Raw genomic sequence first — 17,713 nt, forward strand, 5'->3', positions numbered from 1 at the left:
TCACACAGTATTTTGTGTGTCTTCCTGCAGCCCTAAAATCTGAACTTCCTCCTCCTTCTACTGCTTAACTATTCAAATAGAAGTAAAACTAACTAGAAACTTATCCTCTTTGGAGCTGAGGATCACAAATCACAGTTTGACTGGTAGGAGTTAAGCACGTGCTGCTGAGCCCAAGTTCCACAGTTTCACACATTTTCCTTCAGTTCACAAACAATTCACCAATTCAGGACTGGGCCCAGCATATTATAGGACATTTCTAAGAGTTACTGGGTTTCCTGCTGATTTCCTATATGGGAAAACAAGCACTTCTCATATGCCAATGTTTGCATACCTTGGAGTTCTTGTTACAGTGCTCAGAAGAAAGAATCAATCCTGGTAAGTTGCTGGGCAAGTCCAAGCGCCTGAAATACCAGACCAAGTTCCAGAACACAATGGGATGATGATCTACAAAGTCTGCCACCGTTATTGCATGATCCCCTTCATTTTCAAGTAAGCTTTCAAGCTCTTTCCAGACCACCAGAGGACTGAGGTAAGGAACTGTTATAGGATCAGGACTAGGCAAGCGCCATTCCAGGCCCAAGGAATCCTGGAATGAAAAAGAAAAAATGCCTTGCAGTGTAACTGTCTTTACAAAGTCTCATAAATGCTTTTGTTCCCTAGGAGACACACCAACACCTAACAACTACAGCCAACACTGGTTTAAATAACACAACCTAGAATTTCCTGTAATTTAGGAGAGTTAATTCTGCTCTGTTTCACATTTCTCTAATCTATGGCACACACGAAAAAAATGACTTTTAAGGTAGAAAAACTACACACTGTTGGTCCTTGCAAAGTAGCAGGCAGGCTACCAGTAGGAATGATATGGCTGATCTTCTGGTTTTCCTTCCCATCTTCTTCCAAAGGACCAAAAGTACTGATGCTCCTTGCCACAGGGTGACTTGGACATTCTGACCCAGAGGTATTTTGTCTTCTTCCTGAGGGGATCTGGATACTTCTGGCACAAACATTGTCATGCTGCTTAGATTTGCTAGTGGAGAGGAAAAAAAGTAAATAATCTCAGCTTTCTGTTTTACTCTGAGTGCTCAAACATGTACACAAACAGACAGAAATAAACTGGAAATAATTGACTTGACACTTGGAATTCTGCCTTGTCAGCCACCACACTCATTCATATTCCAGGGCAAGTTTTATTCCTTGCACTGATGATGAACACAAACATCCTCAAAGGAGTTCACAAAACTTGCAGAATTACAAATGCCAACACGAATTTTTATATTGGGGATGAAATGGCAGAGAAAGCTTGATGTGGCCAACTGAGACAAGGGAGAGGCTGCAAAGAGATCCTCTCTCAGATCAGTCTCTCCTCTTCAAAGAGTGTCTTATTAAATTCATTTCAGTGCACAAGGAGTACATGCATATCCCCCAGAGAACTGAGTGATTTCTATGCAGGAAATGCACATTTACCTGTTTGAGTTGATGTCCTCTTGAACAGACATCAGAGATGTCGTGAGGCCAACAGAGGCTGTGGTGTTACAGGACTTCCCACTCTGACTGGAAAAAAGGGATGGGACCTGCATGTTTTCTGTAGAAGGGCTGGACTTCAGAAAATACCTGCAGGGAAAGAAAAAGCTTAATTTGATCTAAACAAAAAAAAAACCCAAAAAACAAAAATCCCAACAAAAACCTCTTCCCAGTACTGAGGGACAAAACCAAGGACAGTTCAGACACTGCTCTTACCGCCCCGGCCGCCGAAGGTCTCGGATTTCGATGCTCAGGAAAGGCAGGAATAAATTGCCACAGAAGGGACAGGTGGTGTTGAGGTTGGAATCATCTGCTGTCCAGCCTGCCATGATTTCCTCATCGTGAACCAAACAGTCACAGGTCCGGCAGCGTGAGCAGCTGGAGATGAGCACCTGCCCACACAGCAACAGAACCCACTGAACAAAAATGCTCTTCTTTCACACTTCAAACTGCAGCCAAAATCTCTGCCCTTTGCTGAACACTCCTCACACCACTTGTTTACAAGTTCATCCTTTTATGGCTTCTCAGATTAAAACAAGTTATTAAATAATATTTTCTATTAATAACGTGTCATTTGTAATCTGTTTGCAAATGTAACAGTACAGGAATATTTACACAGCTGCATAAATTGTTATTAGAATCTAAACACTCTTCTGTAGTGACTGTCATTATTATACAAATGAGGGGGAAAAAGGATGCTAATGACCAGTCATTATTCTAAATCCAGTGAAAAACAAAAGAAAAAGAGATACAAGAAAGAGCCAAGCAAAAGCAGCCTAACAGTGAAAAGAAAAATGATCTTACTAGAAGATACAAGAAATAGCTAGTTCTCCTCTGTATTTTTAAACACAGTGCTATTTAAGGCTTGGTATTTTCACTTCAAACAAATTTATCTCCACCAGGGATTTAGATGCCTGAATTCAATGGCATCCAATTCTCAAACTCTTGAGAATTGAGGCTTTAAGGACCAAAAGATGTGACTGCAATAAAGACCTTTCTAGAGCAGGATTTGAAATCAAATCTACTCTATCACAGAAATACTCATTTATCTTTCAGTGGCTTAGTTTGAAGCTTTGAGCTTTAACAGAGGTTCAGGTAACATTTATATTTAAAGACACATGCTTTTAGTGTATCAATTAAAATCAATAAACCACCCTGTACCTCCATGGCGTAGTTCTGGAACACGCTGGTACTGCTTGTACTGCAAGAAGATATCAACTCTGATTTGTCAGGTAAAGGGAACTTGGAGAGAGAGCCTGCTAACAGAAGAAACCCAAAGTATTAGTTATTTCAGAAAATGCAATTTTAGCAACTTGTTTTTCTGCCCAAACAATGCAGCAGCTCTAAAATGTGTGATGGAAGACAACAAACTCGATTTACTCGTGAGCCCCGCGGCGTGTGGGGCCGCCATCTGCCCAGCACCAACCCAGGCAAAAATAAAAGCTACCAACACACAACTTCCATATGCTCAGCTTTCTCTGACAACAACAGTTGGTGGCTTGGTAACAAGTTGTAAGTAATTCATACCCACACTTTCTGTGTGGACAAAAACCAGGGAAGGGTAAGAGGTGCTGTCTGTGACTGCAGGCATCCCTGATCCTTCTCTTTGGCACAGCCAGGCTCCCCTCAGCCTCCAATCCATCATCTCCCACAAACTGGGAAGCCAAATCCAGGCAGGCTCTTCTAAGTGCAAAGTTGAGGGATTTCAGTACACAGATCTCCCTCTCATCCCACTGTACCCCACATAAACACATTGTACCCCTTAACGATGAGCAGCACACACACTGATCCCACAGTCACGACCAGTTATCCAGCACAGGTCAGGGAAAAGAATCTACACAGTCTGTCAGAGAAACAGCTCCAAAGGGCTCCTATTTGCATAGATGTAGCATCCAGAAACAGGATTTGTACAAGTTATTCCAGAAGAAAACCCAAACCAAGGTTCTACAGTAAGAAAATCCATAGATATGGACATATCTGTATGAGTAATAGTTTGCAGGTAGGAAAGGAAAAATTCACTCTTTCCACAGAAAGGACTAATCACTGGGATGATCCCAAACTCTGAGTTATGGAAGAGCAACTTCTAAAATTGGAGTATTTTTGTTTTGTCACAGATTGATGAATGCAAGGCAAAAGCTCCTCTTACCACACTGGTCAAACTGTTTAGCTGAGCCATCGTGGGAAGCTGAGCTTTCCAGGCTCGTCCTGCTGAGGCCAATTCCCTTAATTTCTGGTGTGGCATTCTCCTGAGGGGAAGCACTTTCAAAATCATTGCAGACATCTTCATCAGTGAGAGAAGTAGATTCTGAGTCCAGAGCTCCAAGAGATGAAACACTTGCTCGGTCCGAATTTTGATCCTGAGAGAAGAAAACAGAATTCCACTGAGAAAATGAATGGAAAGTAAAAATATTCCTGAAAAAAAAAAAGGGGCAGCCTTCTTTGTCTCGGTACATTCAAGGCATGAACCTCCCTCCCTGAAAAATCCCAGATCTGTGTTCAGAACTGATGGCAGACAAGGCAAGTTTCACTCTGGGTTAAACAGCTACATGAGAGTTTTTTTAAAGATTCTCATAATAAGTGGAAATGTAATAATTTTAATCCTGTAATTTTTTCCCACTGTTGCTATAAAAGTTATCAGCAGCTACAGGAACACATTAGGATGGGCAAGGCAACTGTGCCCCTCTTCATTCCCAAGGAATGGGAACAAAACAAGTTTTGGGTTGAATTGGCAGCAACAAAGAACATTCTGACAAATGACCTCAGATCAAAACTAGTCCTAAATCTCTCTGGCAATCAATCCAAGCAGATTTCCTCTTCTAATAAAAGTAATAAGAACTTAAAACCAGTACTGTTTATTTTAAGTGGGCTTGCTTTAGGTTAAGAAGGAGATGCAGAGCAGTCTTCATTCTGTCAACATATTAATGTAGACTTATGTTTTCTCATTAAAAATACACTCAAAACCCAGGGTAGACTAAAGTTTTATTCAGGACAATAAAATTAGGGTCCTGGTAAATGAAAGTGGTTAAAACAACTCAGCGTACATAGTTTATAAAGATACATGTCATTCAAGTGGGGGATTTATCAGATAAGAGTCAGTGATTAGAGCTTCACAAAGTTTTTTCCTTAATTTACAGCAACTTATGTCACAAACGTTTACCTTTGAGGATGCAGCATACATTGCAAACTTGGAGTACCACTTGCTTGCTTTCTCTGCAACCCCTTTTCCAGCAGAAAACATGCTGCTTTTTAGGACATCAAACTTGGGTGTTAACAGAGTGTCCAAGTTGAAGGAGGGTGATGACACCAGTGTTAATGCACTGGTTGTGTCCTGGGGCTGCTCCCTGGCTGGACTGTTTGGGGAATAAGCTGGGGAGGACCAGAGCCTGTCCCTTGGCCTTTCTTCATGTTTTGCCTGGTAACTCTTGGATTTGGTAAGACTGGGTGGCCTTGGGGAGTTTGGGGGAAGGCTGGACCTCCTACAAGGCTGGATAATTGTGGGGCTCTTCTTATTTGCATTTCTGTCATCGCAGGGTTTCTGCAGCTCAATGCTGGGGGCACGACTGGACAGAGGGCTGCTCATGTTGTTCATGTACATCACGATCTCCTCAGCCAAATCTCTCCTTGCAGAGGGAGTGGAAACACTTCTATCATCCTCCTCCTCCTCCTCCTCTTTCTGCTGCTCTGTCTCAGCAACCAGCAGAGACAGTGGGTCAAAGCCAGTTTCAACATCTGTCTTTTCAACTGGCTTCACTGGGAAGCTGCTTTTCCTCTGCAGCCTTCTGGATTTCTCACTGCAGGATTTCACTGCAGGTGCTGTGGGTGTTTCTGGTTCTGCATCCAGGTCTTCCAGGTCAAAGATAACAGGAGACTCTGTTTTATCTGTGAAACTGCAATCAAAAGCTGCATCTTCGTCGCTGGATTCTTTCTCCAGGCTTTCTCTCTTAGATCCTAAAGAAGAACTTCTGATATTTAGAGTTTTTGGCCTTATGCTTTTCTGTAATGCACTGGACAGGATTTTGGCATCAGCTCCCAGTTTTTCAACCATTTCTCCAGGGTTTGCTTCCTGATTGATTCTGTTCATCATGAGTCCCACCAGGCCATCCCCACTCAGGGTCCTGCTCCTGCTTTCCCACGGGATCTCCCTTAAATCAGGCTCTACTGCACTTTTATGTCTCTTCCTTAAGGATTTACTTTTTATAACTTCTGCTTCATTGGCATCCTCAAAAGATGATGTGAACAGCAATCCCACAGAACCCTCTGAAAAACAGATGAAACAAGGTGCTCTATTTGTTGCCATACAAGAAAACTGAACAAAAGTACAAAGGAATGCAAATTTGCCTCATCTTTCAAACATTTTCTAAACACAGAGATGGAATTCACTACGTACTTATTGTGCTGGGGGTTGAAATGCTGAGCTGACCATGGTCACAACTTTTAGGAAGGGACAGAGACAATAAAGCATTTAAGAGTGAATAAAGCACACAAGCCAAGAGTAATCTGAGAGACACCATCAAGAAGACTTGTGGAAACACCTCCAAGTTTCTTTTAATTGCACTGCACAGAAACCTCTTTTCCATGCTGAAGGAATTTATGAGTTGCTGGAGGTTGTAAGAGAACAACAAGATTTTGGGATTTTTTAAAGCAGATGTTAACTACAGCAAAAATAACAGAGCAAACCAGAAATAAATCTGGAAATGAAGAATATTCAGACACATCTTCCCGACACAACATATGGTGAGTGGAACAAACTCCCTCCCCCAGGTTCCACCAGCCACTGCTACCACACCAATAAAACACTGTACATTTAGGGGACAACACAACTCAGCCTCACCACTCAAGAGCTCTTTAGAAGTTAAATATACACACAAAACTGCCCACAAGAACCCAGATATTTCCCCTCCACTCACCCCTGCTCCCCTCTGCCCTGGGATTGTCAACGGTGCCGTTGAGCCGCACGATGCTGGAAGCGGCTTTGTCCTGGCTGGAGCTGTGGTAGTTCAGCTTGGGCAGGCAGTCACCACTGCCCTTGGTGCTCTCCACCTCAGACACTGCACACAGGAAAGAACAGTTCTGGGCAACCAAACCCACTGGTCCCCAGTCCCAAGTTCCCCTCACCCATCAGGATGAGGAGGTAGCACGCTGCACCATCCCGGGATGCACCAGCTGATCCTGCTCGGGCAGAGGTTTTCACCTCTGCTCTTTAGGTATTTAATTCCCAGCGTGACTTTTGTCACTGGAAGTTCCATCTGCTCCTCTACACAGAGCCCAGAAATCACACCAAGATTTGAGGTGGTTGTGGAGATTAAGACCACCTTTGTTCATCTCATCACCCCCTCATGTGACCACACAAGGCAACTGAAGCAAATGTATTTACATTTACCTCTTTTAGACAGGAAAGACAAAATTCTGTTGCTGGTGACTCTCAAAAGAGAGAATCACTTCTCTAAAGCATTTCAAGCAATTTAAACATTATCAAGTTGTATCCAAAAGTGCAAAACACTTCCAGCACATCATATTACTATAAAGAGCCACGAACATCCTAATTATGGCTAAAAGTAATACAAGTTTCATCAGAATTCACACTTCCTGTGCCCTCAGGAGTTTTATTAAACCTAAATAACTTGTTTGTAATCTTACATGTATGTTATCATGATCGTGGGTAAGACAGCTTTTCAAGCAAACTGAAATAACTCTACTAATTCCTTATTTTCCTCATACTTTTGCACCACTTGACAATGGGATGGTTAACTCAAGTAGTAGGGGAAAGCACACTAGAAAATTTAAGCTGTTATATTACTAGGGGAACATTTATTAAGAAGAGTATTTTCAATGAATATATATGGGAATCTGCAGTACTTATACATTTTCACCCCACAATCTGATCTGTTATATGCTTGTATAAAATTGATGCTGCTCAACTGCAGTTGAGGGGATCAGGAGCAGCAGATGTAAAACCTGAAGAAAAGAACCCCTTTCTCATTCCTGATGCATCTCCTGAATTCTGAGCATTCCAAGGAGTTGGGTAATTTAGATCTCTCAGACTTTCAAAAACTCAGCTGTTCTCCTCTTATGGGATTTATAAAGAAAACAGAGTGACAGAAAAGGCTTTTCTACAGATCATGCCTCTAAAGCAATTTAATTTTCTTAAAAGACAAAAACATTAGGCTATAATTATCATTAGGCCTTTCTGGGGCCATTATCACTTATTTCAAACAGAGGGGAGAAAAAAAAAAAGAACTGTAATTTTCAAAGTGAAACCATCAGACATCCAGAAAATCACATTTAGAGAAAGAACTTAAGGCAGGGTATAAATGGGTAGAAAATCAGTGTAGAAAATCAGCTGTCCCACTTAGCTCTTGCTGAAATCCCTATTTATCCCAAATGAACAGATATCTGCATTCACAAGATACATACAAGAACTGGAGTCACTCTCTCTCTTGTCCTCCTTTTGTTCTTGGATGTCTTGAAGACAAGTTTTCCCTTGCTTGGCTTCTTCTCTGGATGGTGTGTTACTGCCAGTGTCTGAAAGTCCCCCTATCATAGCAGGGTGATGGCAGAATAAAGACAATTATGCTATTTAATACTGGGACGTTGTTAAACAGAATAAATTGAATATCCACAGCAATTCAAAGGCCTCTTATCAAGTACATTCTAATTAACAGTGAACATTTCACCACATAAAAAAAGATAAAAAGGACTGGCTTACTTTCACAGTATAAACATTGAAGTGATGCTTTACAGGATGAAATTAAAGGGTAATTGGCAACATTTCTGATTAAATACTGAACTAAAACACTGCTTGGCTTTGATTCTGTTGCCTGGTTTATTTGATCAAAATGTCACATCTTTTGGAGAACTCTAAGAGGCATCTAAACATTGTTTGATTTTAGCATAGTTAATGCATTTAATTCTCATGGGTTTATTCTAGAAAGCAAAAAAAAAAAAAAATCTGAAACAATGCTGAGCAACCACGAGCTTGTATGCAAAACGAGATTAAAATAAACCCAGCATCACCCAAAAATAACCCCTGCAAATATTCAAAACATTTATGGGGTCATTCTTAAGGCAAAACACTGCCCCAGGTATGACCAATATAGCCTGAGTGGCTTCTCCCCTTCATTTCCCTACAGATGCTGCTGTGAATCTCTGCAGAGGGGGTAAAAACCTTGGTGCTATTGTAAGGATAGCAAAATATTCTGGAATTTAAGGAGCAGTTTTTGGGCTTGCCTGAGGAGTCAGCACTCATTCTACCTATGTGCTTTCAGGCGAAGTCATCTCGAAAAATCAGGTGATGTCAAAAGCAAAGAGTATTAATTACATAAGTGGAAGTTTACCCAGGCAAGGACTAATTACACTTGCTTGTTTTACGTGGTCCGAGTTGCAACCAGCACTGCTAAGCTCTTGCATGGTTGGGTGTCAAAAAAGTGGTTTATGAGGAAGGTCACCTTCACCAAGAACAGGCAGAAATAAAGCAAATCTGCTCAAGGTCATCCAGAAGGTTAATGACAGAGCCAGAAGTAGGACTGAAGCCTCTGGGGTCTAAGAGAAATAATCTTGCCATAAGGCCATCATATCTGTTCTGTTTGTCAGGGCACAGATTTATCTGCACACGTTTGGAATCACTGAGGGACTCTGAAAGATGAGTCAGATGATTTTTATCCATTTCTATGTGGATGCTGTAAAGGCCTTCCAAGGTCAACCACAACTAAACTGTATTGCTGGTAGTTTACAAGGTATTATCTTGCTTTACTGGCAGTAAGTTATAAACACCACAGAAAGCAGCACCTATGAAAGAGATAAAATAGAGGCATGGCCACAGAACCATTTGATGTTCACATCATGGAAATCTTTACTGGAAGGAAAAGGAAAGCCTCAGATGCTGTATTGTATTATATTCTAGATAAAAATAAAAATTATCACTGCAGTTGGTACATAGAACCTGCAAACAGTACTGCCAACTCAAGGACTAGTTCTAGTTGCCTCTTAGATCAAAAAAGGGAAAAACAAAAAAAAAAGCAAGGCTGGACAGAAGTTCTGCCAGTTATGAGAGTGGTTATTGTATGAATTTGGATAATTATTTATGTTCATATTGTCTCCTGAACAGCTGACACAAGAAATAAATAGGAAACTTTCAGATTCAAAGACAAAAAGAAGAGACTTTCCTAACAATTATGCAGGAATTGCTGTTTTTTCTCTAAAACAGTTTTATCAAATTCACAACCGGAAGATTTTTGGAATAACTTTCTTATCAGCACAGATAGAAAAAAAAAAGAAGGATGTGAATACTCTACCAGGGTGTGTATGTGCAGTGCTGGCTGGCAGCTTTTTCAATGCTTTTTTAAACTGTGCTATTCCTAAGACAACATTCCGGATTTTCATCCACAGGAAGTAGCCCCCTCGATTGCTGGAAGGCCAGGTGCTCTCCAGAACAGCCTAGTTTGGAAACATCAAAGCCAGATAAAGTCATTAACCTAAATTTCAAACCGAGTTACAGTTCTACAGTAGGTATCTATGCCCACAAAGATCACACAATTAACCTGTCGTGTCTTTCCTCCCATTACTACAATTGACAGGATCGACACCTGAACCGCTCCCTTATTTTCCTCTCTTCTATTTGCCTGGATAAAACCACATATTCCACCCCCAAAAACCTCTCACCTTATTGTAGTAGCCGTAAGTGATGGCATTGGGGTCAATGCCAGCCTTCTGCATCTCAAAGAGCACCCTGACAGCCAGCACAGGCTGCCCATACTGCCCGCAGAGCTGCATGAGGACCCGGTAGCACACCTGGAACGACAGCGAGTCAAGCGCGCGTTCCCCTCAGCGGAACCCACGGGGCTCCCTCTGGGATTTTGGGGGGGCTTGACTCGGTTTTACCTCATCAGGTGGGTCTATTTTTTTGGTGTGCATTTTCTGCAGCACATCATAGGCAGTTCTCAGAGCCCTGACTTTGGAGTGGCAGACTTTGACGTAGGCAGGCAGGCAGATGAACCAAAGGCCGTAGCAGTGACGCAGCAAACACCTGGACCACATCTGGGGGATGGACGAGTACTTCTTGGCAATCTTGTGTGCAGATTTGATTTCCTGGAAAGAAACACAGATTATTTGTCTTTGTTTCTATATCCAAGACACAAACTTACTTGTTGAAAACCAAACACGTAGCATTTATTATACCTAAATGCAATATTAATACAACAAAGTAGTCAAAGCAAGAAAAGAATGAAAGCAGAGTCAGTGATAACAAAACAGTTGCTTTGCAATATTCCAGTGTTAAAATCTTGCATTTCTTTACATTTCTGACCATTACTTTGAAATTTAGAGCCCCTCTTCAAGCCCTGGAAAGTGAAAAGAAGTAGATGTGGAAGCCCTACAGTTGGCAGGTGGCAGTGTGAGCAGGGGCCCTGTGGGATATGGTGCAGACAAGAGGTACAGTTAAACATCCAAAGAACAATCAGCACAGTGACCCTGCAGCCACTGAACCAGTGAAGAACCAGTCAGGATTCACAGCCACACTCAACCTGGCCCTTCCCAAAGCACCTCATGCTCCAAGAATACCTGCAAGTACCTGTTTAGTTCTCCTGAACATTGGAGAGGGGCTGTTGGGGCTGCTGGCTTTTGAGGACAGTTTGTTATTGGGTGCTGTGAGAAACCCTTCAGGTCGTTCAAACAGCTCTAGTTTCAGGACTGGAAATCCATTATAGCTGTAAAAGAAATACAACACTTCAGGCCTGTAAGTCAACCCCAAAGCAAACATGTCATATAATAGCAAAGGAAATCAATCACAGTTGCCCCAGAAGCTTCACAGGAATTAGAAAACACTCAAGCAAACCTTTAAAGACACTGCTGACAGAGTGGTTTACTGATCCCTCTGCATGATTTCATATGCCTGCACAGTCAGCCTCTGAACCTGTTGTTCAGCATAAGCAACTTAAATTGATAAATACATTTGCTGTCATAGTATTTTCTTTAATTAATGTGTCAAATGCATTAGTATTGATTCTAGTTAAGAAAAGAAAATAATCTGTGTGGCTTAGTCCCTAGCGAGCATCACACGAGAGAGGCTTATAAAAATCAATATGAACAATACCAAACTATCTCAAATATTAAGTAAGATTAGATATGAGAATGTTTCTCAGAATTAATAAGGAAACTAACAGCCAAACCCATTTGACACAATTACTGAATTAGTAACACCAGTTTTCAGTGATTCTGTGACAGGTACTCTCTTTCCACAGAGCATCTGCAGGTTGTATCACCATCAACAGTAGAAGCAACCCAACAGAATGGCTCCAATTATTTCAGTATCAAGCTTAAGAGGTGTCACCAGCCAGCACCAAGTACTGTGGTCACACAGCCAGCTTTATCATGGCTGCTTCCACGTGTCCACACCCAAAATCACAACTCCAAAAGAGCCTGCACACCAGGCACCTTACAAACACGTTTTTACCTGAGCAACACAGAGGGATGGGAAAAATTGTCACAAAAAACAAGAAACTCCACTCTCCAAAGGGCAGCTGTCAGGACTTTGGGCAGCACCCTGCTGTGAGCTGAGCTCACCTGTACTGCAGAGGGTGCTCCTCCCCGTTGGGCAGGGGGGGGATCTCGGGGGGGGTGATGAACACCGTGTGCTCGCTCTTGTAGGACTCGTCCAGCTCGATCAGCCGCGTCTCCCCGCTCCTGTCCGCGTCCACCTGCGGGAGGGACCCACAACCCAGGGTTTAGGATGCATCTGAACTGACAGTTCTCAGCAATTCTCCCAAATCAATGTCTAGAACTATGTTTCCAACCGCAGCAGTAACTTCAAATCTATTTTCAAGAGCTATTTTCTAGCCTGTTTTAACCACTGAGAACACCACCAAGCCTTACCCGATTGTGTGATGTGCACAGAATCTACACACACCACCTGCAGCAACTGCAGGCACTTACAGGGTCATTAATGTCTTAATTGTTTGCAGAGACTGCACAAATACACATGCTTTCAGAGAGATGAGGGAATAAAAACCTGTGACCTTACTAAAATTAAAGGGGGGTGGATGTAACTTTGGTTTTCTAATTTAAATGGTAACCAAACTACAGCCAAATGGTAAATTGTTTCAAAGAAATGAATAAGCAACCTGTGGAATCCAAGAATGCGTGTTTTTCATGCCTTAAGAGTTTGGCAACAGAGAATTAATGTACAAGAAGCAGCATTTTCCACAGTTATCTCCTTCAGTGAGGTGCAAACAGATCAAGTAGTTTCAGTAAAATTCTTGAATATTTAAAGTTTGATAAACATACAAAGAGGTGTCCTTAATTACACATTTTGCTGCGTGAGACAGATGGAAAGTATTAACAAATTGAAGCAGCCAAGGAGGAAGAACATATGGCTGCTGAGAAGCAGCAATAAACCAAACCTTGCCTGGCAATTTAAATACTTCTAAGGATGTAAAAACCTCACAGCTAACAAGTCTCACCAGTGAAATATAATCCAGCCAGTAGCTTAAATATGTATGGAATTGAGGTAATTTTTGAATTCCTGGGAAAATGAAAACTTGTGAGACAATTACCCCGGCTCTTTCAGTCAGCAAAATGGGTAATCCATTACAATTACAATCTCTGCTGCTGCTGTCCAGGACCAAATAACACAGAGAACAGATTACTCTTCAGCTTAAACTATTCTTCCAAATTATCTGAGGCAGAGTTTAGATGATATTTCACAGATAACTCATTTCACAGTACATGAAATTTGTCTCAACCCAGTGGTCTGTAACTGCCCATGAGAAAAGTGTTGTATCACCTTCCAACCCATGACATCATTCCTTCATCCTACCCTGCCAGGTCCTGGGTCACCCAGGGAAAGGCATTAATACATAAATAAACACTGACTTTATTGGAATGATTCAGTTTGGGTATCTGGTCTTGGCTAAAGCTCCTGTTGGTACTGGGAAGCAGAGTATCAGAAATAAGAGGAATTAAGAAGAAGCAGGAAAGGGAAGATGAAGCAAATATATCGCTGTTCAAAGAAATCCTCCAGGGGAGCTCTCATATCAGTGAAAACCTGGTTTCACAAGCAATTGTAAATGCCCAGTACTGCCAGTGCCTCAGCTGCCCCCCAGTTACCACTGGCACAGGAGCAGTTGGCCCTTAAATAAAACTGAATTAAGTTCTCAGTGCCACAAACAGAAGTTGGGGAAGTACAAGCACTTCCAGTAAAACTTCTCCTCCCAGCACTGCCCTGAGCAGGTTTTTATGGTGGTAAGAAGTTGTCCAGGGCATCAAGGAGCAAAATAAGTGGCACTGGAGCAGACAAGTCTCTGTTTCAGCTGTAAGAATGGCCATTTAACCTTCAGAAAAGCTGGAAGCCCCAAGAGCTCCACAGGTTATGTGCACTCTCACAGTGCCAGCACCAACCTAAGCATCATTTTGTTTTGTTTTGGAAGAGCAGTTTGAATGCCCAGACAAGATAATTTCAGTGAGGGTATCAAAGTCAGCACCCTCATGAACCATTCTGCAAACCAAAATGTAACAGGTAGAATCTGACACTTAAAAACTCATTGCATTCTGAATAAAAGTCCTTTTTAACTCTGGTCAGAGAACTGAACTGCAGCACGATGGGAACCAAGCACAGCTCAGTGGTTCAGTCACTGGGGTGTTTCTGTCCAGGAGACTTTGTGTTTTTTAAGCCCAAAGTGGCACAGCAAAGCAAGCACTGCACGTTGGAGAGTTTCTAATTGAGCTATAGGATAAATGACTCCACATCACAGAAATGTTTGCAATTAATTCAATTTATAACGCATGAATTCCTGCAAGTCATGCTGCAGAACTGGAAAGCAGAGTTTTGAGAACTACTCCTACTAAAATACTGAGAGTAGCAGAAGCCTTGAAGAGCATTAAACAGCATTAGATTATGCTTTTACATCTCCCTCAAACTTTACTTCTTTCAGATTTCTCTTCAAAACAGCTCTTCTGCACTTCTACCTTAAAGATATCCATAAATATGAACTGTAAATAGCAGTTATCAGTCTTCAGTATTAATTCCTGTGGAACAAACAGCAGGTGACCTACTTTCCAGGAACCCCCAGATAACTGCACTCTGTTTAAAGAGCAGTGCCCCACAACAGTCGTACAGGTAGCCTGTGAGGTGCCAACTGGGTGTGGAATTTCTTGTAATATTCATTAAAACAGGGATATAAAATGATTGTGGGTTTCAGTTCAGCTCTTCTTCCTGCACTTCTCACCATGGGACAGTATTTCAGAAGCTTACATTTATGTGAAAATCAACACCTCTGATTTGTTCTCGCATTTTATTTACAGTCAGGAATTTGAGGCAGAAAATGAAACAAAGCCCGACACACAAGGACAGTGGAAGGGTAGAGGGAGTAGAAGAAAGGAAGTAAAAGGAAAAATATAACCAGACTTGCACTTCAAATACATTCTGCTTGTCATGTAAGCAGCAGTAGAAGTTCCCAGGACTCACTTTATCCACACAGTCATCAAAGAAGGCCAGGCTGGCGTCCTTGTCGCTGACAAAGGAACACTCCTCGATGAAGCGGATGAACATCTGGGTTTTGGTCATCAGGGTGTAAAACTTCTGATGGGAACGGTCCCGACTCTTGAGGAAACCTGTGAAGTAAATCACAAGCAAGTCAGAATGCCCAGAACAGAAGAGCTGCCCAAAAAGCCAGCATAAATTCCACTCGTGAGCAAGAACCTCTCTGCAATCTTTGCCACTCCATTTTGTCTGCACTTACATTTTCACCCTCATTTCCAACACCAACACGTAAATGTTTTTTGTTCTTTATGTCAGAGAGAATCTAAAATGATAAATTAATACACACAAACCGAGTTTGTAGCTTCTCACCTTGCAGTTCAAAGAGGGAACTTGCATCCGTGGCTGTTTCTGAGGGTGCCTCTGTTATTGGCCTGAGATAGGACCTGTAACCTTTCAGGATTGAAGCCATGAAACACAGAAATGCTTCCTGGATCTCCAAATCCAACAGATGCAGCTTCTTCCCAGAACTGAAATCATAGTCATTCATTGCCAATTCCATTAACGCATCTTCTCTTGGTCGCTGTTGCACTGTGAGCAGAACAACATTATAATGGTTTCCTTCCCCTCCCAACATTGGTAAAAAATATTATCTTACTCAAATCACTGATTACTGAGCCCCATTAATTTTAGACTAGATTAAAATATGTGCCAATTCACTCATGATATGCAACAATGGATTCTGCTTGACTTTATGTAACTGATGTAACAGCAAAGCAGGATATACTTCTCTTGTAATTACTACAGCAACAGAGCTTTAAAAAGCCCTCTAAGAAAGCTGGTTGTAAAAACATGTGAAAATCTATACAAGAGCTGATTAAAGAAACATATTTTAGGCCAAATATATAGTTGGGATGTGTTACTTAGGTTTCTTCAACAGTGCCCTCCATCTCAAAGTGCTCCCAAAGAGCAGATAATGCACATCAAATACTTATATACCCCGAAAAACACCACCCAGATGCAAAGTGGAGCCATTAAAACACATCCCACTGCAAATGCTGCAACAGAGAGAAAGCTTTCTTAAAAAAGCTCCAGAAAAATCTCTTATTCTTCAATTCAGGTACTTGTATGAACATTTCAAAGCTAAGACTTTCAAAGCTACACACACAGTATGGGAACATTCCAGTAATGTCCCAGCAAGGTGCAAGGATGGTTTCATCACTGTCTCTCCACATTTACACATAATTACAGCCAACCTTGCACTGAGAGCACGTTTAAGCAACCTACTCTGCAATAAGAATTTTAAGATCACTGCCTGCCACTCTATTTTTACATAGAGAACATAAGGTTTAAATTTTTTGAGCAGAAAGGCCTCACAAAAAAATACATCAAAATTTTTAAGCAACAGGTAATTTTCATCAGCTATCAGTTACCCTTCCTTGTGCAGCACATCCCAACAAACTCCTGGGTTTGTACATTCTAATCAGGACACAACTCAATTCCAGTGGCCTCAGCAGCCAAGGAGGTATCAAAAGCCTTTAAAAGGAGCGTTTCATTTTAATGAATTTCATTAACATCACTTCTATCCATTTTTCTGCTTCTCACATCGAGGTTCAATAAACCTCACTCTGCAACGTTTGAGGATTCTATCAACATATCCAACAGAAACCTGACTACTGTACTTTCCTACTCACATTCTGCCAGTTGCTGATATAAAGTATTTAAAGTGTTCATCAGGTTTTTACAAGGTTTCTTTGGTAGGATCTTCCATGCAATAGTTTTCTTGTCTCCGGTTCTGGAAAGGAAAAAACCAAAGTATGAGGGTACACTGGAATGTGTTCAGAGAATATTCCACCCCATCAGAGAAATGGGAGATTATACCAAATTTACTCCATTAAAACAGGACTGAAAACCAACTAACCCAGTCAAATTTGATTTACCATGTGGAGGATGGATCAGAGCCACCCAACAATGCCCCATATTTCAGGATGATCATTACACTGCCACACTCCAGCATGGAAATCAGGCCAGTTACAACTCACAAAAGATGGATTAATGGTATTAATCCCCTGTCACTGCATCAGCAACCCCCACTCACGCCATGATCTGAGCTGTAATTACTTAAATTGCATGGAGAGAGTGACTGGAACACTTGAAGTAACCCAAAATTATTCTGATCTGGTAACTGCCTTCTGTTTAGTGCATATAGATTTGGATTTAATCACATCATTATCATGATAAAAAAGTTCCAATGTTCTTTGTCAAGAGAGCACCAGGAAGTCTCATGATCCTTTAAGTTATAAAGCTCCAAAAGTTGTAAACATCTGATTGATACTTTTTTCCCTATGATGAAATCAGAATTAACATGTTCTAAGAAAATGCACAGAAAAATCAGCTAAAAGTAGAATGAAAACAATAACTAGAAATAAATTATTTTCAACTAGTGAATATGCAGTTAATTAGACTAACACCAGAAGAAATGCACAAACATGTTCCTCTTAAAGAAAAAGTAACAAAGCCAAAATCATCCCAGCCTAGTTTGAACTGGTTCCTAAAAACTTCAGAGCAGAACTGCTACATCAACAGCACAACAACTACATCAACAATCCTTCACAAAATTTCACCTGACAAACACCTAATGCATGGAACCTTCTCTAAATCCACACACAACTGCTGAAGCAAAAATAAAGCCACAAGTAAGAAAATTCAGGAAGACAAAGT

General features: G+C 41.3%; 1 protein-coding gene across 5 annotated transcripts in view; it reads right to left on the bottom strand.

Annotated features, from left to right (window-relative positions):
• The window catches only part of DENND4A (DENN domain containing 4A), a 47,018-nt gene that overhangs the window by 5,966 nt on the left and 23,339 nt on the right, over positions 1 to 17,713 (bottom strand). For 3 of the 5 annotated variants that reach the window (XM_050309209.1, XM_050309208.1, XM_050309211.1), the window contains exons 12-28: positions 16,687 to 16,787; positions 15,365 to 15,583; positions 14,981 to 15,126; positions 12,082 to 12,215; positions 11,090 to 11,225; positions 10,402 to 10,608; positions 10,183 to 10,311; positions 9,816 to 9,957; positions 7,939 to 8,058; positions 6,432 to 6,572; positions 4,682 to 5,781; positions 3,671 to 3,881; positions 2,686 to 2,783; positions 1,741 to 1,916; positions 1,468 to 1,614; positions 820 to 1,030; positions 332 to 586 (exon numbers count right to left, since the gene is read on the bottom strand). In XM_050309209.1, coding sequence (XP_050165166.1) covers positions 332 to 586; positions 820 to 1,030; positions 1,468 to 1,614; positions 1,741 to 1,916; positions 2,686 to 2,783; positions 3,671 to 3,881; positions 4,682 to 5,781; positions 6,432 to 6,572; positions 7,939 to 8,058; positions 9,816 to 9,957; positions 10,183 to 10,311; positions 10,402 to 10,608; positions 11,090 to 11,225; positions 12,082 to 12,215; positions 14,981 to 15,126; positions 15,365 to 15,583; positions 16,687 to 16,787 — 3,673 coding nt within the window. The remainder of the gene's footprint in view (positions 1 to 331; positions 587 to 819; positions 1,031 to 1,467; positions 1,615 to 1,740; positions 1,917 to 2,685; positions 2,784 to 3,670; positions 3,882 to 4,681; positions 5,782 to 6,431; positions 6,573 to 7,938; positions 8,059 to 9,815; positions 9,958 to 10,182; positions 10,312 to 10,401; positions 10,609 to 11,089; positions 11,226 to 12,081; positions 12,216 to 14,980; positions 15,127 to 15,364; positions 15,584 to 16,686; positions 16,788 to 17,713) is intronic. The other 2 variants (XM_050309210.1, XM_050309212.1) reach the window with 1 other exon arrangement.

This window comes from Myiozetetes cayanensis, unplaced genomic scaffold, assembly GCF_022539395.1.
Source record: "Myiozetetes cayanensis isolate MyiCay16 unplaced genomic scaffold, myiCay2020 scf14, whole genome shotgun sequence".
In the NCBI taxonomy this organism is placed as follows: domain Eukaryota; kingdom Metazoa; phylum Chordata; class Aves; order Passeriformes; family Tyrannidae; genus Myiozetetes; species Myiozetetes cayanensis.